General features: G+C 40.3%; 1 protein-coding gene across 1 annotated transcript in view; it reads right to left on the minus strand.

Moving 5' to 3' along the window:
* Positions 1-24,998, minus strand: part of SLC35F1 (solute carrier family 35 member F1) — a 290,914-nt gene that overhangs the window by 21,396 nt on the left and 244,520 nt on the right. The window contains exons 5-6 of the mRNA XM_018563687.1: positions 14,795-14,954; positions 11,948-12,119 (exon numbers count right to left, since the gene is read on the minus strand). Of these exons, the coding sequence (XP_018419189.1) occupies positions 11,948-12,119; positions 14,795-14,954 (332 nt within the window). The remainder of the gene's footprint in view (positions 1-11,947; positions 12,120-14,794; positions 14,955-24,998) is intronic.

Here is a 24,998-nt window from a genome sequence, read left to right on the forward strand (position 1 = left end):
TACAACTGATTAGCTTCCGGTGCTGCTGCTTCCTCTCCCAGCCTGAGCTGCTGCCCAGGGGATTGCAAGAGGCTGATACAAAGTCAGGTACTAGTTACGTTTAAAAATCATGTTTTTTAAATAAAAAATTGCGTATAGATTGGTGTGTTATGTACCTTAAGTTCGGATTTAAAGTAAATTCTTTGAAGTTGAGGTGTTTTAAGAATCCAGATTTTAGGCTAACCTTATGGCCAATGAAAGCTGATATTCTTATATGTTTAAGCACAACTGAGGATCTCACAAATTCAAGGTAGCAAATAATTAGATATAGAGTGAATGGACATACTTATTTGAAGGAGTTCCTGTCGCCAGGCCATGCATTTCAACAACAATCTTCTTAAAAGATCATATGTGCATTTAACCTATTTTAGGCCTGTTATTTACCTGCAAAAGCTTCCCATGTGTTGACATGCAAAAGCCCTGTGAATGCTGCCGGGTGCCACCATCTTGGATGTGATGTCAGCAACCCCAGCAGACTCAGATCTGTCTTTCAATTGACAGGCTATTATTCCCCTTTGCTTCACTCTCAGCAGCTACATTAGCTTTTGTAGGGAAGTAAGTGAAGGGGTGGGGAAGCTGGGCCAGCACAGACAGTAATTGAACGCTCCCAAAAGAGGAGAGGGCTATGAAGTGCACGGAGGATGGGCTGTACTTGGGTACTGACTCTTCCTAGAGTAGTCAAATTTCTAGCAAGTTCAGAGGCACAGTACAAGTGAATAAAGAATAGTTTATGTAAAAGAAAAAAAACCTGTAAGTAACCATTTAAAATACTTGCTCTTTTTTTTTTAGGTTTCTGGCAGGGTCTCTATAAATATCAATGCAATGTTTAATGAACAGCTTTAGGGTTCATGCACACTGACGCATTACAAATACGTTTCTTTATGCCAGATCTTGCTGCCAGAAGTTGTCAAAATCACATGTAATTGTAATTGTACATGTAAAGTACTTGAATTCATGCACATAAACGTGCGTACAGCATTCAGCAGCGTATGAAATCTTTTTTTATAAAAAAAAACAGCTAGAACATATTTACATGCATACACATACACATATTTGTACCATTTAATTTGGTATGCATGTAAATTACAAGAAAATGGACACACTGGCTATAATAGACCTGCATCTAAAGCAGTGTTTTTTGTGCCCATGTGCATGAGCTCTCTATATTTTTATTTTGGCTGCTGAAACATTTTGGGCGAAGATGGTGCTATGGGCAAAATGCCGATAGTAAAAAAAAAAGCGGCCGAAAATGTGGTGCATCCCCAGCTCCCTGCTGGGTGTCGACTGCAAGCTTTGGTCTGTATCCCCTCCGATCCCCGCTGCTCTCTTCCGCCTGTGCGGGTAAAGGCAGCAGGGATCAGAGAAGACACAGCAGATCCAGGTACCGTCACCCAGTGGGGAGGAGGGAAGCTGTCAGGACTGAAGGTGTTAGTGGGAAGGAGGAGGGCTGCAGGAAGGGTGGAATGGTTTAGGATGGAGAGCAGGGAGGATCAGCAAATATGTGAAATATTTTCTGATCCTTTAGTGTTCTGCTGAAATATTGGTGTGGTCAGTTATGATCACACCAATGTTTGCAAACAACCGAGGACATAGTATTTAGTTACAGTGTCCCCAATAGGAAGTGCTCTACCACTCTTCCTGTTTATTCATGATTGTGGATATAGTAACTCATACTATCTCCTCAGCTTATGAATGGACAGAAGCAGCTCAATATAGAGGCTTCCTGTTCATTCATAACAGGGGCTGCAGAAAAAGAGATTTAGGACTGTGTTCTGAATCTTTTTTTCTATTTCAAAAGGGAAATATCAGGGGTCTGTTTACACCCCTGATATTTCCCCAAAGCCCCTAAAAAGTAAAGTAAAAAAACCCTATCAAAATAAAAAAAGATTACATTTTTTTTATAGGTTGGAAAAAAAAGTAATTTTCGGTTTCGGCCTGACAAATTTTGAAAAGTATGTTTCGGCCTAAAAATTTAATTTAGGTGCATCCCTAAAAAAATTTTATTGCAGTCACCATAGTAGTATTGTGTCTTTTAAAATATATAGAGCAAAGAAGTCGATTCATTTTTGTGTGAGCAATATATTCTAATTTGATATTCAACCTTGAATCTAGAGTTTCCTTCTATTTTATTTTAAACATGAGAAAGTTTTCATTTCCTGAAGACTGCATTTTCATCCAAAAGATAAAATGGAAATTGAAAATACAAGTTGAGTGAAATCAATGGCAGTCGACAATTCTCTGACAGTCAGAGGCCTTGTACAACAATTGGATAACAGGAAAAGTATATATGATGCCACCTGCAGAGTAATACCATTCTAATCTCTGGAATGAATGATAAGATCCCATTCCTCCCTAACCTTTACATATTCAGCTTAAACGAGAATTTCAGTCTAATTAAAAACAAGATATCATTTTAAAATGAGCAGCTCTTAAAATCAATCAAGTTCACACTTTTATCTACTTTCCTTGCATTGGGGGAGCCGTATTCAAACCCAGTATGCACCATCCTCAACAACTATGAGGGGATACCATAAAGAGTGTCTATGACAAGCTTTAGAATTCTGTCGTGCATGCACACGACAAGTGTCAGGGCTAGCCCCAGGTTCATGTACCTGTTGGAAAGTACCACTATTTGTGGTACAGAGGTGCTCTGAGACTGGAGTGTCCATACCTTGTCCTCTGTGCAACTCAGTAATGCTTAGCATTACTGAGCGCTCCACTTGGCCAGTGCACCTGTTACACAGACAGGAGCAGCAGCCTAGAACATATACTGTGGGTGGGCAGAGCCTAGTTCCCCATCAGATCCACTCTACTACTGATTGATAGCAGGCAGTGGGTAGATTCCATAGCTAATAGCAGGCTGCCTATGGAATCTGTCCACTGCCTGCTGTCAAACAATAGCAGAGTGAACCTGATGGGGGGGCTAGCTCCTCAACTTCCACATCAGACTCTGCCCACTCAGCTACATCACAATTATTATAGCTTTCCAATACATACATGCCCCAGCCAAGCACTGGCATCTCTCTGTACACCAGATCAGAGTTGGTCACAATTAAGAACTACCTGAATCTGGTGCAAGTGTCGGTAGAGTTACTTTAACTGGGGACCTACTGCCAGAAAAGTAGGTCCATACTGCCAGAAAAGTAGCACTAAGCCCGTATTGAATTGCCCCTATGTGTTGTTCCTTTTTTCCACGACACCGTGCTGATTGACAGCAGAACTCAAAGGCTGCCAAGTCACTGCTGGGTGAGGGGAGCAGGATAAGCCAAGCTGCTGAGAGAGAAACTTGTGCTGTGAGCTTTGCCAATGAGGGCTTGTTTTAAAGCTTATTTAGTACTTGTTATGAATATATCAATAGACTGGCCACAGTTTCACATTAAAGCCCAGTTCCTGGATGTTCCTATGCTTGCCTGTTTGTCTGAAACCCTTTACGTTAAGTAATATAGTGCATAACCTAGCTTTGTGAACCAATGTCAGAAAAAGCAGATTAACTCCAAGCAATGGCAGACTTGTTTGACTATTTTACCTATAGGAGCTGATCCGTGGGTAGCAGTAGCTCTGGTCTCACTGGCTACAGTAAACAGTTTTTTCTCCAAGTTTGCTGAAAGTGGAAATCTTTTTAATGTAGCTCTCTGTTTAAATATATATATATGTATGCATATTATTTAATTCAAAGTAACATAAGAGCCAGGGGGCTACTTTACAACGCACAGGGACCATGGGGAACACAAGTAGCCACCCTCCAGAAGGAAGGACAGTGTCAGCACCAATTCAGAGATGAGTTGAGGATCTACAGCTGAGTGATACACAAATAAGATACATGTGTAATCATAATTAAGGTACTTGGATGCATTTTCACGATTTCATTCCTGAGTTTAGTGTCACTTTAAGTTTAAAGGTGCGCATTTTCCTTTCTATAGAGAATAACTAAATGTGGAAATGTATAATGCAAACAATACGATTTGGAAGGAATTAAGGAGAGAACATATTTTCCATATCACTCATAAATGCATTATTATTCTGCATGCTAATGGAGAGAGTTGAGTGAATGAAACCATATTTAATGCTGCAGTCTATCCATCAAAGCTTCAGTCTCTGACAGAGAAAATACCTTTTAATTTTGTAACTAGCTGTCACTTTCACACACTAATCAATACAGTCTGGCAGTTCATCAAAATGACCACATAATAAGCATTATATTACTTCAATAACTAGATTCGTTCTCAAGTATCTTCATATAACTGCTGTCAAGAACCCACCACAATAAACAAATCATAATTTGTACTTGCTTTTTGCATATGCTACTTATGTCCTAAATGTATTTCAAAGCAGCCATTTTTTTTTCACATTTATGCAAAGCGACTCATAGTCCTTACCTATAGTATACATTTTTATTATCTGTAAAGTCCTGGATATATTATTAAGCTAGGTTTAACCTTAAAATAGGTGTCTCAGATAATAGAAACGATGACCCTTTTGGCAGCAAGAATCGTAACAGCCTGGTGAGAGTGCTTGAGGACCAGCTCAAATGGAGATGTCTCCAGCTACTCCAACTAAGACGTTAACAGGTTTCAGTGATTTGTTATAACTGTGGAGGGGTAGGACACTACAAGCACAACTGTACAAGTCTGCTGGAGCCAGTTGTAAAGAGCTCCAACATATCAACCATGAAAAGAACCATCTCTCCATCCTTTCACCCAACAACTTCTGTCAAGAAGGGTAAGGGGACAATAATTGTGCCTACTAAAGATACACCTAGGTGGGTCAGAGACAGCAGGAAAGCAACTCAAAGAGAATCTCAACTGAAGAGAAGATCAAATGTCATTCAAAAGAGAATCCCATCCTTACAAGGAATTCCTAAAATCAAGAGACAGCCATTTGTGCAACACCAGAATGCAAATCATAGGACGGCAGATCAACAGGCACAAGGAATATTACTCAAGATTCTAGTAGGACCCTTTCCTATAGTGTCAGTGAAGATAGAAGGAATGTACAGCAGGAGTACTGCAGGATACTGGGGCACAGATTAATATACTATACAGTGATTTCTATCAGAAGTATTTGAAATATTATCCATTGAAACATCCTCTTTGGATGATGTTAGGAAGAGTTAGAATTGTGATGAAGGTTTTATTGCTGTGTACCTATTAGAAAGATTTCTCCTCATTTCCTGTCTGCCTGATGGGTTTCAGACAAAATTGGAATTGAGGGCAAATTTATCTAAACAAGCAGAGACAGCAGAAAAAAAATGTTAGTTTTGAATAAAGTATGGAAGGGTCAAAACATGTGTCAAATTCTGATTGCTGTCTTTATCGCCATGTAGGAGATTCACTACCTGTCCAGGTGATGGGTGTCAGACAAAAAGAAGTAGAAATCTCCGCAAAGTGGACACACTCAGCAGTAAACCTAACGGAAGAAAAAAGGCTTTGGGTAGAGTTGAGCTTTATGTATGTCCTTACGCTTTGTTGTGAGCCATCCAAGCATACAGCATATTTTTAGCATACAGATTCTGCTTTTAGATACTTGCAGCATGCAGCAAGTATTTACACCTATATTTTTACAGATGAGACCCGTTTTGTAAATACTGGCCAACATAAATCAGTATGAAAGTAGAATAAATTGAGCATGCAAAGACAACAGTTGCTGCAACCAGTTCCTAAACCCAGGCACTGCCAGGAGTGATTAATGCATGCTGAGCTTCCAGTGGCTAAGAACTAAACAGACTTTTGTTAGCTACTGAAAAAATAGTGAGTACATTTGTTTTACACTGTAGTTTTCATTAAAATACTTACAGCGGACCTTGCACATCAATTTCTCACCGAGAGGAGGACAAAACCACCCTTGCCTAGAGCCAAGGGTGGAAGCCAGGAGTAAAGGTAAATAAGTTATTTATCCCCCCCAGGTTTTTTTGCACTTTAATCCAGTGTTTGAGGGAGTAGGGGGTACCTAGAATAAATTGACCTTGCTACTTAGATGCAAGATCCACTTTGTATTTATTTTAATAAAGTACAACAAAAGGCTGTGCAAGTAAATGAAAGCACCGTAGTCTGAAATACAATCTATAATTATGGATCGTATTTGAACTCCAGTGTTTTTCACTTACTTGTACAATCTATGGAGAGTAACAGGAGCTCTGCTGGTGAGCCCAACATCCTATACTGCAGTGGCAAAGCAAAAAGAGCAAACTTTGTTTATGTATACAACAAAACAATTATCTAAAACAATTATCAAACCCAGTTACTATGTAATTCACAAGCTAACAAAAAACTTAATTTACCTTTCCTGACTTAGCCAAATCTTTTATTTGTGTCTCGCAGTGGGAGGGTAACAAAGACGGTGCTACTAGGACTAGGTGTGGTCAGGTTGTAACTAGCTACAGGCTTGTGAACTAGTAGTGACAACGGTGATAGCCATGTCCCCACAAAATGTTTTATGAAACAGCCTATATGAGAGTAGCAACTCTGCTCGGTATTCAGGGGCAGTGCAGCAACGTTGCCACACCATCACAAAAAGCTACATTAGGTTAACTTAAGTGGCAGGCTCAACAGTTATCTGAGCAACTTTGCAGGAGGGCTAAGAGAAAACTAAGTGCCAATGCATAATCAGCACTCATTTAAAAAATATATTTTTTTTACAATGCCATTGGTGTAGTTTAATTTATATAGAACTGACAATTAGTGCAAGACAGAGTACATGGACCATTCATATCAGTTTCTCCCCCTTACAGAAAAGTGTTCATACTACAGTCTTACACACACTCTTGTACTGAATGTGCAGATTAATCCAAGTACGTTTTTGAGTTATGGAAGGGAAATGACATGTTGCACATGGAGAACTTTAAACAAACTATACAGACAGGGGTCTATTAATAAACAATTTGCAGAGCCATTTGCTTTGATAGCTCTGTGAATGTATGTTCTGTGCAATGAGACTAAAACACAAACAAACATTCTTAGTATATTTTCTTTCAGGCCGAATGTAATGTAATACCACATTATGGCCACTAGATGGAGCTGAGGGGCATAGTAAACAAATTCTCTGCTCTATCTAGTGGCCATAATGTGGCATTTCATTACATCTCATTCGACCTGAAAAATAATATACTAATATACTATGTTTAATATAAGTATTGAAAATTACTATTGAAATTACATTCACATATTAAAACATATGAGATTTCAATGCCTCTATGCACACAGAACGAACATTCACAGAGATTTGCAGGGCGAATGACCCTGCAAATTGTTTATAAATATGTTTTAATATGTTAATGTAATTTTTTAATCTGTGGCTATTATTAAAATAATATCAAGTGATCATGCCTCAAAGATCTTTTTCAGGCACTTCCTATCATAGAGTGACATTGCTCTGCCCATGTCTCCCAACTATCCTTCTGTGCTGTTACCATATTACACAGGCTTCTAATAGAAGCTACAATAGACACGAAGCTACAAGCACAGTCCACTGTTGTCACCATCAGAAAACCTGCCTTGAGAAATGCCATTCGGCCATCACTGGAGTGCATTCATGTAGACAGGCTGTGTCTGTAAATAGGCTGCAGGAAAAAAGCAAAACCAAGAAGCAACAAGGATGACAAAAAGGGAAAACATGTATTAAAAAATGGCAATTGTTTTTTGGTACACAGTGGTTTAGAAAACTGAGGGGGGCATTTAAAACAGCAAGAGTAAAGCAGATAGCGATAGCCTCAATAAACCGCAATTGTTTGTCCACACCGCAGCCTGCATTTTGCGGCACATTCATAAAATGCAGACCGTGGTGTGGAATCTGCAGTGTTCTATCTACTTAATCCAGCGGGGGAGAATTCTGTGATTGGAGCAGGGGCAGTTAACATGTCACATAACTGGGCTCTCCTACCGGCTCTTATTTTTCTGCTCCTCCAATCACAATAGATAAGTCCATACTGCTGCTTTATAAATTTGGGGTCATTTTTTTAGTCTATACCACTGCTTTATAAATGTCCCCCTAAATGCCATTTAATTAGTTTACATCTACTATAATAAATAAGAAAGCAGCACTTGATTTTTTTTTTAATGAAAATTAATAGAGTGAAAATGTTAAAACGAAAATAAACATGGAAACTAAAGTCCAGCTCTACCCAAAAGTATTTTCAGTTTTAAATTGTTAAACCTTTTCCATTTCTATAAATGGTCTACAGCAGCCCAGTTCTATTGCTGTTATCTTGTACGGTTGCAAAAAAACTCAACATTCAGCACTGTCATGTTTTTTGTAACTTCAATGTGCTTAACATTTGGGAAGAAGATGCAGGAGAAATGCGTTCTAACTGTATACTTGCAGGGTTATTCACAAAAGGGTGAAGAGTTTGGAGAAGGCAGGAGAAGTGAACAATCTAGGACAACATAGCTGATTTGGAAAAATTCTCCAATTCAGCTTCATTTCAAGTTCAGCTATGTTGTCCTAGATTGTTCACTTCTCCCGTCTTCCCCAAACTCTTCACCCTTCTGTGAATAAACCTGTAATAATTGTCTAACAGAACTGCCTCCAATCCCACCTGTAACCAACTACAATCATCATTATACATGTACTGTTATGTTGCCCTCTGGTGTTCACTATAATATATTACAGTGGATGATAAACACCTATTATGTGCAATCTCTGCACTGGTGTCCCTGTGTGATAAAAGAAGTGCGCAGGTTACTCTTCTCACTTGTACAGCTAGAATATCAGTTTTCAGCTTACAAGCATCACATAAATACACTATATTGCCAAAAGTATTGGGGCGCCTGCCTTTACACGCACATGAACTTTAATGGCATCCCAGTCTTAGTAGGGTTGTAGGGTTCAATACTGAGTTGGCCCACCCTTTGCAGCTAGAACAGCTTCAACTCTTCTGGGAAGTCTGTCCACAAGGTTTAGGAGTGTGTCTATGGGAATGTTTTGACAATTCTTCCAGAAGCACATTTGTGAGGTCAGGCCTGGCTCGCAGTCTCTCCGCTCTAATTCCTCCCAAAGGTGTTCTATCGGGTTGAGATCTGGACTCTGTGCAGGCCAGTCACGTTCCTCCACCCCAAACTCGCTCATCCATGTCTTTATGGACCTCGCTTTGTGCACTGGTGCCCAGTCATGTTGGAACAGGAAGGGGCCATCCCCAAACTGTTCCCACAAAGTTGGGAGCATTAAATTATCCAAAATGTCTTGGTATGCTGATGCTTTAAGAGTTCCCTTCACTGGAACTAAGGGGCCAAGCCCAACCCCTGAAAAACAACCCCACACCATAATCCCCCCTCCACCAAACATTATACTTGGCACAATGCAGTCAGGCAAGTACCGTTCTCCTGGCAACCGCCAAACCAAGACATGTCCATCGGATAGCCAGACACATAGGTGTGATTAGTCACTCCAGAGAACAGGTCTCTACTTCTCTAGAGTCCAGTGGTGGCCTGCTTTACACCACTACATCCAACGCTTTGCATTGCACTTGGTGATATGAGGCTTGGATGCAGTTGCTCGGCCATGGAACCCCATTCCATGAAGCTCTCTTCGCACTGTTGTGCCAATCTGAAGGCCACACGAAGTTTGAAGGTCTGTGGCTATTGACTCTGCAGACAGTTGGCGACTTCTGCGCACCGTGCGCTTCAGCATGCACTGACCCCACTCTGTCATTTTACGTGGCCTACCACTTCGTGACTGAGTTGCTGTTGTTACCAGTTGCTTCCACTTTGTTATAATACCGCTAACAGTTGACCGTGGAATATTTAGTAGCATGGAAATTTATTGCACAGGTGGCAACCTATCACGGTACCACACTTGAATTCACTGAGCTCCTGAGAGCGACCCATTCTTTCACAAATGTTTGTAGAAGCAGCCTGCATGCCTAGGTGCTTGATTTTATACACCTGTGGCCATGGAGATGATTGGAACACCTGAATCCAAGGATTTGGAGGGGTGTCCCAATACTTTTGGCAATATAGTGTATATAGATTTCTAGATAATTAGGACAATCTTGTTGTTAAGAGAAGGAAGATGGTTACAGTCTGGCAGTTTTTTAGAATTAAATATGTATGTATTAGTTATGTTCTGCATATTCATTTTGCTTGGAAGGCATAAAGTAGAGGGATGAGGTGACCAATAGACTCAGAATTAGGTGAAGCAGTCACTGTGTTTGAAGCTTGGGGATGTGACCTGACCATTGAGCTATATTGACAGACTTTATTACGTTTGTATCAAATAATCTTCCATAGAAACTAGAAATACAAGGGGCCAGTTGTCCCAAAGAGGGTTATGGGAAGAGAATAGGAGGGGGCTATTTGGTAAGCCCTAGAGCGAGGAGTATATCTTTTGTCACTGTGGAAAGTGTGGACAGCGACACCAGCAGGTTAACACATATAAGGGGTGATTCACATTTGCAACACTTCTGGTGTTATGGTCATATTACAAAGTCTGGTGCCAAATTCATGCAAGCTGTGCAACAGTTTTCTAGCTATTTCCATCACATGCAACAAATTCACGTAGTTCTTATGTGCAACATTTTACATTCTGATGCTATGTTTGCGACAAATTCATTAGGAAATACGCCATATTGGTGATAAGATAAACGGAGGTAAATATGATCTTTTCCATGTAGGAGTGAATTGTGTCACACGTGTAAGGCTGGCCATACACTGTTCTATTTTTTTCATTCAACCCATGGACTGAACGAAAAAAATAGAACGGATTCCTCCATCAACACTATGAAGGTGTCAATCCCACTGTATGCATTGTATTCTGACAGCGGCAGTCATCCGCTTTCAGAATACCTAACCAGAGGTGGCAGCTCATTTGCTGCCAGCTCTGATCATATGAAGATTTTCCAGCCGGCTCATTCGATCAGCTGCTCAAGGGATGCCAGCCGCAAGGGTGCCGACAAGTATTGTGTCACAGACAAAATTCTGTCTGAGGCAATTCTGCAACAAATTCATATACACCTTACTGATGGTTACATGAATCTGTTGCAAGTGGTGCCATGAATGGGGGGCAGATTTCTACAGAGTGTCTACAATACTCTTTATGAATTCCAGGGATAGAATCTTAAAGTTAAACTGAAGCCAAAACTTTTTATTAATTTTGTTTGTTTTTCAGTCATGGCAGTTCAGCATCACAGGTTGGCCTTACCTAGGGCAGTCTGCATGCAAATACAGCCAGCCTAGGAACACCCACTCCTCCAGAATGGCATCCACCCATCACGGCATTTTGATATTTGCATAACTCCTCTTAAGGGGGCTCTTCAGAGCAGCACTGAGGCAGGATGCTTTGATATTTTCAGGAAGATATGTACAAGCACCCTGCCAGCTCCTCCTATCATCTGCCTGCATTTCATAGAGATCATAGAGAAGCACAAGCACCCAGTGATGGCATCACTAACATCTAAAATATGGTATGTAATGAAAACAGTAAGGCTTTATTTAAAAATATTAGCATACTAGTGAGGATGGAATGGAGGAACAAGGTAAGGTAAATTAAAACAGTTTAAACTTCTATCTCTCATTTATAATATCTCTCTACACATCAGTTACAATATAATAAGGGATATCAAAACAATTACAGCAGGTTGTGTTCACTTTGTTGGATATAAGGTGTGAACTGAAACTATTGAAAGCAAGGCTAATAGCCTTGACAGTGTGTTGGTGTTGTGCTGAAAAAGGTGGCCAGCGCAGTCCCAAAACATCTGGTGTGAATGGTCTCTTCAGGGGAAAATGGAAATGCAATTTTCAGCATATTAACACAGATGGTCCCCCCTACACATACAAAAACATTTTCAGATTGTCCTACCCCACTTGCAATTCTTTGTATTAATAGATATGTTTTTAAAGTCATACTTAAGTCTAGCAATTATTGAATATAACTACGGTCCCACTGAGAACAGTAATTTGTCATTAGTGTAAGTACTTACAGCTGTATGCCACTGAAGAAGGATCCAAAAAGTCCGATCATGCCCAATAACTCAATCCGGCTGAGGTTTCTAACAATGTATTCCTGGGATACGCTAGAAATGCCGTACAGAGTGGCACCTCCAAGAACCAGAACATCCCCAATGAGTTTACTATCACCCGGGTAAAACTCAACTGAGAAAACAGAAAACAAATCAAGTTAGATTGAAACTACTAATAATAGAATGCAATACTTAGTAAGAGTTATTCTATTCTGTATAATAGAATTCCTTAGTTTTACTTTCAACTTTGCCACTGGGCAAATCCTCTTAGTGGTCCTTCAGTAATATCCTACCTCTAACACACACATTTCCTCAGTGAAAGACACCTCAGATGGTCATACACTGGACTTTTCCTAGTGATAACCCAACTCCGGCACACACATTAGTCATTCTTCTATATCCTTCCACCAGCACGCACTCTAGATTCTCCTCCATTGTCCTATCAGTCTGCAGTCACATACTCCCACCACCCAAATGTTATATTGAACACTGTCCATGCCCTCCCCATAGGCAATGCTCAGTGAACCCAGATACACAGTGAAGTTTAGTTTAGAAGCAGTCTCTGCTCCCTCCTCTTTGGCAGAAAGATTGTGTTTGTGTGTGGTAGAACATACACTCGTCTCTGCTGTATCTTGTCCCCAGCACAGACACCTCAATCTTTAGTTTCTATACCAGCAGTGAGATGCCTCACCAATATACAGCGCTTTCTAACCAGTTGTTCACCAGCAAAGTATGTGTATTAACCCAACAGTGACTAGTCTACAGTGTATGTGCATTAACCTCTCAGTGATCAGCCCCAAGAGAATGAGCATTAACCCCTTAGTCACCTACCCCCAGCTTAGAAATGTTAACCCCTCAGTGACCTGTCTGCAATGTATGTGCATTTTGCCCTCAGTTATGTCCTTCAACAGCATGTGCATAAGCCCCTCAGTGACAAACATGCAGTATATGCATAAGCCCCTCAGTGACTTGTCCCCAGCATATAAGGAATAATATCTTAGTGCCCAGTTCCCAGCTCATTTGCGTAACCCCTCAATACCAATTCCATTGCCTTTATGCAACGATCCCTCAGTGCCAAGTCCTCAGCCCATGTTTATTATGTCCACAGTGCTCAGTCCCCGGGCATTTACATTACCCACTCACCACCCAGTAACCCAGCTTATGTAAGCTAAACACACAGGACTCTATACCCAATATATGCAATTCAACCTGCTAGCACTTATCCTTCTTCTTATATCTTCTACTTATGTGTGTTAATCCCATAGCCGCCAGTACCCAGCCGTTAACCCCTAAGCACCGAATCTCCAGCACATGTCCAATGTTCTCTCACATTTATTTAATGCACCAAGCCAAATATCAGTCTACTCTCCAATGACTCTGTTTCAGTAGTGAGCTCCACTATCCCATTTCTGCGTAAACTCCTGCTCCATCTACTAGTGCCCAGCACCACCTTAACTGTTCTTAGACTTTATTACAATGCCCATGCTAATAATCTTCACTGAATTTGGTGTCACCTTTACAACCTCCATTTTCCCCAATCCTACTGGCACACTCTTCCTATTTGAGTGTCTTCCCCATCAACTTTACAGTTCACCTGTTCTGCACATACTATCCACTGTCATTCCCTCTGCACTTCTCTCTTGTACATACTGCCTGTTGTCATACCCTCCATACTACTTTTCTGCACATACTGCCCGCTGGCATAACATCCACACTCCTCTTCTGCACATACACCATCTTGCCATACTGTCTTGCCATGCCCTCCTCTACTACACAAACTGCCTGTTGTCATACCCTTTGCACTCCTTTCTTGCATATGCTGCCCACTGTCATACCCTCCAAACTCTTCTACTTCACATATAGCCCACTTGCATGAACTCTACACTCCTCTCCTGCACACACTAATTGTTGTCATACCCTAGGCATTTCTCTCCTGCACATACTGACTGCTGTCAGACCCTGTGCACTCCCAATTTTTCCAGACTTTTGCTAGTCAAACTAAATTACAAATATCTGATAATTGCTATTTCATCTAATGCTTGTTCTACTAAAACAGCAGCAGGCCAAATATATTTTGTACTTTGTGTTTCAATGATCAGTATGCTTTAATTAAAGATGGGGGTTTTAATTATTACCTAGATTAAGGAGGGCAGGCTGTTACCCTTTTTAAAGATTACCTGTGTGCTTCATAGACTGTCCAGGCATTTTTAATTCATTGAGGCCTGAGAGTCCCAATTTTTACTTATTTATAATCAGTTAGTTGTAATCAAAGGCATATGGCCAAAGTATGCTGTACCCTTGCTATTAAAATATGTAACTGTACTTTTCCCACATACTGTACATATCCATTATTTTTGTCAATCTGGCATAAAATCACATAATCCCCAAGTAGATAACAACACAAAGGGACGGGGAGGGGGGCAGACATAATTTGGAACAGCTGTACATAGGAACCAATCAGCTTCTATCTTCAGCTTGTTCAGTTAAGTTTTAATAATAAAAGCTAGCAGCTGATTGGTTGCCATGCATACCTGCTCCAGATATTGCTGCTCTGGTCTGGTCAGCTTTCCCTTAAGCTTAAGGGCAAATTTAGGATGCTGCAGATGTGTTTCTAAAAATACATTATAATATAATGATGTTGAAAATACAGTTTGGGTGACAATTATATATATATATCATATCTATAGTGAAAACCCTATTTTTCAAGCTTCTACAATGATTCATTACTATCTAATTAAAAAGCAACAGTGTACAGCCTTGTGTAAAGATGCCTGTATCTGAAAAAAACTGTACAAGAAAATAACTTACCCTCCTTTTGTTGTCTTCCCATAAGAACATCAGCTCCTGCCATGCATCCAATTCCTAGGATACACGCTACAGCACCAATGAAATGCAAGACCTTATATCGGACCAGCAAGAAAAACCATGATAGTAATATGACCACGGGGATGACAAAACAGTTTAGCAACTGAAAAAAAAAGAAGAGGTTCAATTATTATTTGTACAACAAACCTGAAAGCGTAACATTTTGTCCAACGGTTTACAAGCAGTTTCAATGTGGGCTAACCTAAAAATAGTCATTTTCAACAAAGATATGGCGTACATTGTTGTGAGATTTCTGCGCCAGCACTATGAGATCCTTAAGCAAATGCTGCTGGTGCAGAATGAACCAATGAAGGGTTAAATTGTATGCTTAGCCAAAACATTTTTTTATAGAGGAAGAAAAAAATAGAAACCCCCACCAGATTTGTATTGCTCTCTACTTGTCTCTGGGACCATTGTCATCAATACTGTACAGATAGGGGAATGTCTGTCTTTGTGCCTGTGCGAATGGAGACAAAAAGGAATGTTATTAGCATATTTTCTTTCCAGGTTGAATGTGATATCAGTAAAATACCACATTATAGCCATTGGATGGAGCTGAGGAGTATAAGAAAGAAGCATTTATTTCCTATCCTCCTCTAGTGGCAATGATGCAGTATCTTCTTGATATTACTTTCGACCTGTAAAGAAAAGATACGAAGGCGATTCGATTTGCCTCCAATTGCACAGAACAAATGTACATGCAGTTTTACAGGACAAATGGCTCTGCAAATATTTTATAAATACACCGTAAGTGATAGGAAATCCAAACGTTTACAGTTGTCACCAGAAGAAAAGGTGAGATTAAATCTTTCAATGGGGACACCTGTTTCAGTGACAACTTTCTAAGAGAGTAATTATCACCACTTGGCGAGATTTCCTTCACTTGTTGCATGTTCGGAATAGGAAGTGAAGGCAAGTCTCTACATTGGTCACAGACAACAAACTATAAACTGACACGGCTTTTAATCATCCCTACTCTATCCAAAACTAAAAAGTTTTGGTTGTACATACAATTCAGCTAGTGCTGGTAGGAGCTCACTTAGGGGTTGTGTTATGTGTCAAGTATTGGAAGAGTTGGGTGTTAAGAGGGCGCTTAGAGTTAAGTTTTGTGGATAGGTTACATTTTCAGAGCCCATTTAGTAGATTGTTGGGGTTGGGGGGGGGGGGGGTGGGTGTTGGGAGGGCCGAGGGTTACAGAAGAGAAGATGGAGGATGCAAGCACATTTGGCATGCTGGATTCTGAGGCCTTCATACGGCTGGTGCAGGGAAGGCCATGTCTATATGACATGCGTCATGCAAATGATAAAAACAGGCGCATCAGGCAACGTGCATGGCCCGACATCGCACAAGCTACGTGGCCGGATTGGGAAACCTTCCCAAAGCAAGCAAAGGAATCAAAAGGAACATTAGCAATGTTTTTTATGTGTTGAATATTTTCTTGAAGAATGCATGCACTGTTGTTATGCGTCATGCGTGTATTGTTTGCATAGACTTGTGTTCATCATTTCCGTGTAACATGCGTGCATGTCTGCTATGTTTTCATGCCGAATGCATGCAGTGTGTACAGTCTGTTTTCAAATCAAATATATTTTATTGGTATCAGATCAAGGGAATCAAGACTGAATCGCTTGCATCTGCCATGACACCTCCCCCTCAGGTGACATGAAGTATGCAGCGAATCGGTCACGAATGCTGCCACCATTCGTTGTTCCACACCTGGCGCTGCATTGGCTATTCTCCATGCAATGCGCCAATGAATCATCAAAATTAAACCCATCTCTGCAACGTACAAAATTGTGAAGGGCGCAAGCTGCCTTCACCGCAGAGACGGCGTTCTCAAGTTTGAGGTTTATTGGCGAAAGGCACACTCCACAACACTGCGTGCTCTGGTGAGCCTATAATTGAATACCCTCTTCTCCAGACTTAGCCCATGATCGGAGTAGGGCCTCATTAAATGCTCCCAAAGAGCAAATGCTTCGTCTCCTACCAATACATAGGGCATTTCAGGTTCAGCAGTGCCAGGCAGCGCGGCGTTCCCCGGGAGGTCAAGATCCCCGCTTCTCAACCTCAGTCCCAATTGTGAATGGCCAAATACCGCAAAATCGGAGCTGCTGCCGTATGATCCAACATCAATATAGCGGAAGCAGTAATTGGAATCTGCAACCGCAAAGAGGACGAAATAATTTTTTTTTTTATAATTGAAGAAACTGCTCCCGCTGCCAATTGGTTTCACAATCCGGACATGTTTCCCATCTAGGGCTCATTGGAAATGCTGCGTCTCAGGAAGTCTTTTTCATTGGACGCTTGTGGAAAAACAGGAATTCTTCTTCATTGGATACCTCTGTTGCTGCTCCAAAACGCGCGTGCGTCGCGCGTTTCTAAAATACAAAAACGAGCTGAAAACGCGCCAAACGCCGGGAAGAAAACGCGCGTGTGACGCACTTAGGAAAAACGCCCAAGTGTGAACAAGGCCTTACAGTCTGGTATAGCGCAGGTGAACCACTTTGAACCTTTTTTGTATTTGACCAAATGTGCAAGTATGCATGGCATACTTGCACATTAGGGTGCACTTACGTGCCCTTCTCCAGCGCTGTCCCCCACCGCTGCCATCTCAGTTGCTGACAATTCATGGTTCTTTGAAGTCCTCTTCAGCCACTGAGTGGCCAATGATGATGTAGCCACTGCGTATGCACACAGGAATTACATCCTCGATGGAACCAAGCCCATTCACAGCATCTTAGAGATGCCATTATCAAGCTCCATGTTTTAACCCCTCATTATTGCCATGTTTCTTCATTTCCAAAAAAATCAGATCACGTTGGAGTGTCTACTTTCCAAAATGGGGTAATTTCTAGGGTTTTTGTACTGTGCTGACATTTTCATTTGATCTGTTTTATAACAGTAAGTAAGAGAAAGTTTTTCTTTCAAATGTTTTTTTATCCTTTCTATAGTAAAAATAAAAAAAGGTTATTAAATATGCTGTCTCAAAAATGAAATAAAATGAATTTGGTTACAGTGTTGTGTGACAGAAGAAAAAAGCAATACAAAATACAGAATGCTACAATACATACATACACATGGAAGAAGAATGTTGCCCCCCTGACATATATACAATGGAAGAACTTACATTCAGTCTATGAGACAGAACCCAGACTTTCATTAATACATCATTTCCTTAGTTCACATTTAAATACACCTCATAATATGAACCCTTAAAGTAAACCTGTAAGGTCAAAAATATTGGAACTGGTTTTACAGAATTGTTTTAAAGGTGCAGGTTCCATGGCTGTCATCTTGAACCTGTCTTTCCTACGTAATTAATTATTGACTTAAAACAAGCCTTGGAACAATCGTACATGCTGGTTCCAGGGCATTTTCCCTTTTCTACTCTTTTTTTCAACTCATCATTCCTGTGTCAATCTCTCTTTTTGTTCTTTCCGAAACACCTAAAAAAAGGTCCTACCAACCAATGACTGATGGTCCAGACATGGACCAATCACTGCCCTGCACTTAGCTATGGCTTGCAGTGGTTGCACCGGCCTTGGAGGCCGGCGCATCCACTGTCACCCAACCATAACCAATCGCAGGTCAGTGATCAGTCTGTGTCTGGACCATGGGCCAGAGAAAGGGCCGGATACGGCCCACGGGCTGTAAAATTAACAGGTTTGATCTAGTATGTGACCTCTCAGCCTTTGCTGCATTCTAATCAGTTACATTGTTCACCGCTGTAGACTACAGAACACCCCCCCTATATTATGAAGGGGAGAGATTCTGTACTGTTGTCCTAAGGTGACAACACTCCTATTCTGTAGATGTACTATGGTGAGTAAGTGTTTTCACCATAGGACAGGATTACCAGGCACAAAGAAAGGAACAAAAAAAACAGAAAAAATAAAACTAATGCAGCCACCACATCTAAGAAATGGTAAGTTACATTATATTACCTTTTTGTTCTTAGGTTTAGATGCATTCTAGCTGATTGTGACCATGGGTTAGTGTAAAATGCCATATAACAAATCATAAAGTATTTCCACATAGCTTACATCAGGCCTTGGGTATAAACTTGTAAGCTCTGTCCAAGAGAGCGATATTTTAACAACAATTCCCTATTTATTACAAGGGCTGTAGTTATAGAAAATGTAATGTACCACAAGCAGCTGTAATGTTAACTTGTGTATACCGACATTAATTTGCTCTATGCTCCAGAGTCCAGGGGATTTATAAAACCATTATAATCTATGAGCCATGGAATATGAACCCAATATTTTTTTTTTGTTTATGCTTAACTAATTATTTTATAGCTTTCACAAATGTAAGAGCTCAATAATGTTTCCGGCAATATGCTACTTATATATTGTGGTTATTGCTTCATCTGGATTTATTTTTCTTCCCGTTTTTGTTGCTAATGCTTAGTGACTGTTTTAGATCCATAATCCTGAATTCACAGATTCCTATTCATGGATCAGCCTTATAAAATGAGACTTGAAAAATGAATACAGTCAGATCAATCTCTTTTGTAACAGCTGTTTATAGAGGCTATTAAAATTTTAAAGTATTTGCTATGGGTTGTTTGCTGCCAGCTGCACTGCTTCCAGACTTGTGGTTCTCAGAGGTCTTTCTAACTAGCTCGTTAAAAGCTAAATTAATGATACCAAATTAAGTGCATACCATCAACACAAGTACAGGCCATGACAGGCCACATACATATTTCTATTCTTATGTTTATATGGCACCTTCAAGAGGAATAACAAAATGTACATTGCTATGTCAACATCTCTGAAAATGATTGGTATTAGCACCACATTCATCAGAGCTTATAATGTAACAGAGCACCAGAAAGTGATGGTGGCTGAACGGCACAGCAGGGGGAGCAAAGGAAAGGTACATGCTGAGGATTTGGCGAGACCAACAATATATAGCATAAGCTAGCAGCCTGGTATACCACAAGGATTATAATACCATAGTAAAAGGACCTCAAACAGACCCCTACAGTATTGATAACATCTTGTATATTCTATTAGCATAGCATTAGTTTTTGAAATGGAAAATTCACTTGCTTACCACCATTGGTAAATATGTTAAAAATTGTCCAAATCCAGGTCCTCCTTCTGTAAAGAAAACCTGTTTAGGGTTACATATTGGGGAATAACAGCTCACTGAGAATTTGTTTGGCTTTAACAGGCACATGTAGAAGTAAACAGGGGTGCTGTCACTCCCCCATTACTTATTCCTAGAGGCCCAGCACTGGATGATAGAAATTTTATTTCACTTTTATACAGTGGTGGGCAGAGGTAAGTTTAAAAAAAATATTTTTAAAATATTTGTTTCCATCGTAGTGGATTGATAAGGGCATGGGGATAGTCAGCTTATGTTTAAAAAAACCTCTTGAGGATAGGCGGATGCACACTTTTAGCCCTCTATGAGGAACACATATACTAGGTGGACTTTGCTGGTATTTATTCAGAAGATGTATTTTTTTTTTTCATTAAAGCCTAAAAGAACAAGGAAGAAAGCAGAAGACTTTGGATTGCGTTAGCCATACAAATGAAAGGTAAAAGGAATGTTGAAATCTTCATAGTGATAGGAGGTATATTCAGTATTTATATTAGTGGTGCCGTTTTTTGCTGCAACACTGAATAAGACAGAAGTGGGGTTGGCTTAGTGGGATCTAGGGAACTTTGCAATGCCAGGATTTGGAACACTAATGACATTTATATTTTAAATGGGGCAGCACTTTTCCTCATGTACCTTTTTTCTACTACTATCTTCTTCTTAAGTAGGTATATAGATTTATTGGGAAACCAAAACAACAACTACTTGTTTAAAGAAAAAAAAAAAGAGTCAAACAAAGGTAGAATAGGACTTTCAAAGACACATATGTAAAATACAGATAATGGGACTATTAGATTTATTACTCTAAAGCTGGCCAAGCTTTAGTATCTTGCTAGTCGGCCCTGCTGGCTGTCAAAATACCTGAACAATCTGATTGGATGCAGGCATTTTTCAGGTGTTTTGAGAGCCAGCGGGGCCGACGAGCAAGATACTATAGCTTGGCCCAGTGGAAGATTCCTCCATCCACACAGTTTAGCGTAGATGGAGGAATCTGTTGCACTTTTTCCATCTGACCATAGAAAATCTGCAGATAATCTATAGGTGTATGACCAGCTTTACACTGGCTTTTCGCTACTTCTGTCAAATAGGCTAATCCAAGATCCAAGCGCTCAAAATGGCTGTCAGATTAATTGTCACTGTAATCTAGGTGGTGGGAAGCAAAAATTAAAGAAGTATATGACATCAAATGCTATGCTGCCTGTGCAAAAAGCCTTTCAATACAAATGTTAATATGCCTGAACTCCTTAATACTCCTTACTATAAATTACGGTAATATGTAAGGGTCATTTTAAGACAGTTATCTCACACAAGCCGTATTCCCTAGAGCCTCATAGTGAATGCCATGTGTGGACTGTTTCCATCAGCAATATTCTGTTGAATTATTAAGCTGTAATACTTACTTAATCATAAGAGACTAACATTTACTTTAGCATCACATTCAACTGCTATAGGGACCTGCAGCTTGGGGACCATGGGCTTAGATAAATAAGAAAGCATTTAAGGCTCCATCTGACTGGCTGCACTTTAATTTATTGAGGCAGCAACTGGATTTAGCAAATACTGAGCATGAGGTGATGAATAATGAAATAAATGTGACTGAGTAGTTAAGCACGATCACTATTTTCAGAAGAGGATTGTGGCTCAAGGGAGAAGCTACACATACAGCCATCTATAGTTATGTATCATTTCATGTGCATTATAAAAAACTGTCAAAAATGAACTGTAATATAGAGCCAATTTTAAGGCAGAGAGCTAAATACACAATTGAAATATGCATATGGAAACTATTTTTGCAGCCACTGCCAGACAGCATAGCCAAGTTCTCAATCTCAACTGCAGCTTAAAGTGTCCACACACTTCTTCCATTTTCGTTTTGAAATCTTCCACGAACGGCCTTTCGAACGATAATCGATCAGTTGATGGGACACCAACAATTTTTTTTTACTGTAATCTCACTCAAATGTTCTCGAAGAATAAGGCTGGAACACTTTTTTTTTTAATGGAACGAACAATCGATGGATTACTGGCGTTTTCATACGAAAAAAACGCAGCATGAACACTGCACATGCGCAAATGAAAATCTGTTCTGTCGATCGACAAAATTCGGTGAGGTGGTATTGCTAATGAACGATTATCGAAATCGACATTGATCTGTGCTTGATGGGCTATTTGAGCTTGAATCAAACGAGAGTTCTTGGCAGCAACGAAAATTTCCGATCGAAAATCTATAGGTGTTTGGCCAGCTTTATTCAGAAACTCAACCCTAGGCTGCTGATTGGATAGTGAATGAGCAGCAGCATGCTGATGAGTCATCATCACTTTGCTCTTTCTACTTTTCCTTCTGTCAGCATATTCCCTGTCAACACATGTGCCTAATAGGCTCCTAGTGCCACCTATTCCTCTACCAGTGTTAGTTCTGATGTACAGAACATTATAGGATGCAAATATCAAGACAAATTCAGTTACTTAGACTAGCAGCATGTAAAATGACCCTGACGCTATGTTAAAATATTCAATAGACCCCGCTTGTAAAAGAAAAAGCTTTATGCATACATTTTTGGCAGATAGTGTGTGGAATCTTTACTCTCTTGAAGAGCCTCGGGTGCCAGGTGGGTCAGATAGCTCGTTCCTCCTGGACTCCCTCCGTGGTTCCTTCTGCCACTGTGTCACTACTGTGTCTTTCAATGACTTAGACATCAGTGTGAGGAACCACAGCACCCAGTGGGGAGACGCTATTTGGCACACTTTGGAATGTTCAGATAACAGCAGCGCTTGCAGCTTTTAATAAAGTAAAGTTTTAACATGACACCCCTTGGAAAGGTAAATATAAAACTTTCTCTTTTACAGGGAGACCCTCTTTAGATTATTTTACCCTAGTAGCAGATCAACAGAATAATTGCAGCAGAAGCAGGGAGATGCATGTTCAGATTTCTCTGCAGCAGATAGCACAGTGGTGACATTGCCAAATCTCTAGCAGTCACAGACACAGAGCCTCCCACACTGCAGATATACAGCTATGAGGCTGTTTGCACAGGAGTGCCTAGGCACCCTCACATACCAGGGAGTACAGTGTCACGTTTTATGAGGAATTCAAGACAAACAACAAATTTTTAGGATACTACTTAACAATTAACATTTCTATGTGTTTCCTACAACATAGCAGATCTGCACTTTTTGAGTTGGGGTCCACTTTAATACAGGGTACATCTATGACAGGATTCCCAACTTGCGACGGGCTCTCTAAAAGTAAATAACAGCAGGAGCTGTTTGATTCTCAATCTTTGATGGCAACATCCTTCAGAGTAGTGAGTGTGTGTGTGTGTGTGTGTGTGGGGGGGGGGGGGGGGGGGGGGAGCAGAGAGGGAGATGAGTTACTACTCATTCACATGCACTTGTAAATGTCAGCTTAAGCTGCTGAGCTCTGTAACCTTTTTTCAACAACACTGATAACAATGGACAGGTTAGCATGTGAAAAGCAGACTAAAACTCTACCGGAAAAATCTGATATTTCGCTAGCCAAAAATTACTATGGGGGGAATTTATCAAAACTGGAACAGACAGAATTTGGAGCACTTGCCCATGGCAACCAATCAGCTTCTACCTTCAGTTTGTATGGTTAAGATTTGAAAATTAAAGCGAAAAAGTGATTGGTTGGCATGCACAGCTGCTCCAGATTTTGTCTGCTCCAGTTTTGATAAATGCCCCTCTATATGTTTTTTTATTCCTGGTAAAATAAAAAATAAAATGTAAAATAGGTAAAAAGGTAAAAAAAAAAAATAATGCAAAAACTATTATACATTTTTTATATCTGGGGTTAATTTTCATACCCTTGATTATCCTGCTTCCCCAAACAATTCTTAATATAAAGCAATCCTTGATAAATAATAACTTTTCACCTATATTACAGGAGTTCAGATTGCAGATCATTATACCTTCTGCCTATGCCAGACAAAGGAGATCTTCCACCACAGTAAATTAGTGGAGCTCCACTGTGTACTCTGTGCCACCACTGAACAAAGGAACAATTTAGGAAGTAATTACACGAAACATTAATGTTATGGTCTACTTGCTTGGAAAGTTTTAACAGGCTTTTTTTTCCCCCCAAGTATTTAATTGGTGGAAAGTTGGGTAATGTTAAGCTGTTTTCACTGAACATTTTTGATAAGTTGCCTGTATAATTAATTCATCATGGCACTGTTTCTATGGCAACGAGTAGAGTGACTGAGGGGAAATGGCATGATTTCTACCTGTTTTGTTTGAAACTACTGAGTCTCGTTAATAAATGTAACAAAATATATCCATTGTCAGCCAGCATCAAATAAAAACCCAAACCTACTGCTCTAACATCAAAAGCTTCTTAATAAGTCCATAGCCCGCTCTCAAATGACAGGTGCTAAAAGGAGAGAACATGCCACAGGTAATTGGAGTGATGATATATAGTACGTGGAGAGCTCCTGCTGGGTTGAACACTGGAGGAATAACACGAAGTGTTCGCTTTATTATCCTGCCTGCTATCTCCTGTTATATATACTTTACTGTTCCGATTCCTAATTGACAGCTATGCAGCCACAAGCATTGTTACACAGAGCTCCTAACTGTCCTTTTATAGAGGGAGCATCCCACTTTGTGATCCAAATTCCTCCTTCTATCTTTGTCCAATACAGGTCCCTCTTCCAGATCTGATGTACTAACTTCTATAAATGTTTCTTTTGCTAGAATCAACCATGTAAGCTATTGCAAAGCTCAAAATTTCCACTCGCCTGCTTGCATTTGGCGAGTGGAAATATAGTGCAGGCAAGTGGCCCCCGTACCTGACTTGTGGGAGCAGCTGCTCCTGGCTGGGCTGTCTCCTTTCCTTTCAGCCGCAGCTCTTCACTGAGCTCTGGCCGAAAGGATGGATTAGTAAGGTCTGCACGAGACCTTACTATTCACCACTTAGATCACCAGGGATCGTGCCTGCTCGCCTTCTCGCTGCAGAAAGACAAGCAGGTGAGGGGGCTTCATTGTTTTATTTTATGTGTGTGTGTGTGGGGGG

Source organism: Nanorana parkeri, unplaced genomic scaffold (assembly GCF_000935625.1).
Source record: "Nanorana parkeri isolate BGI_ZX_2015 unplaced genomic scaffold, ASM93562v1 scaffold22, whole genome shotgun sequence".
Taxonomy (NCBI): Eukaryota; Metazoa; Chordata; class Amphibia; order Anura; family Dicroglossidae; genus Nanorana; species Nanorana parkeri.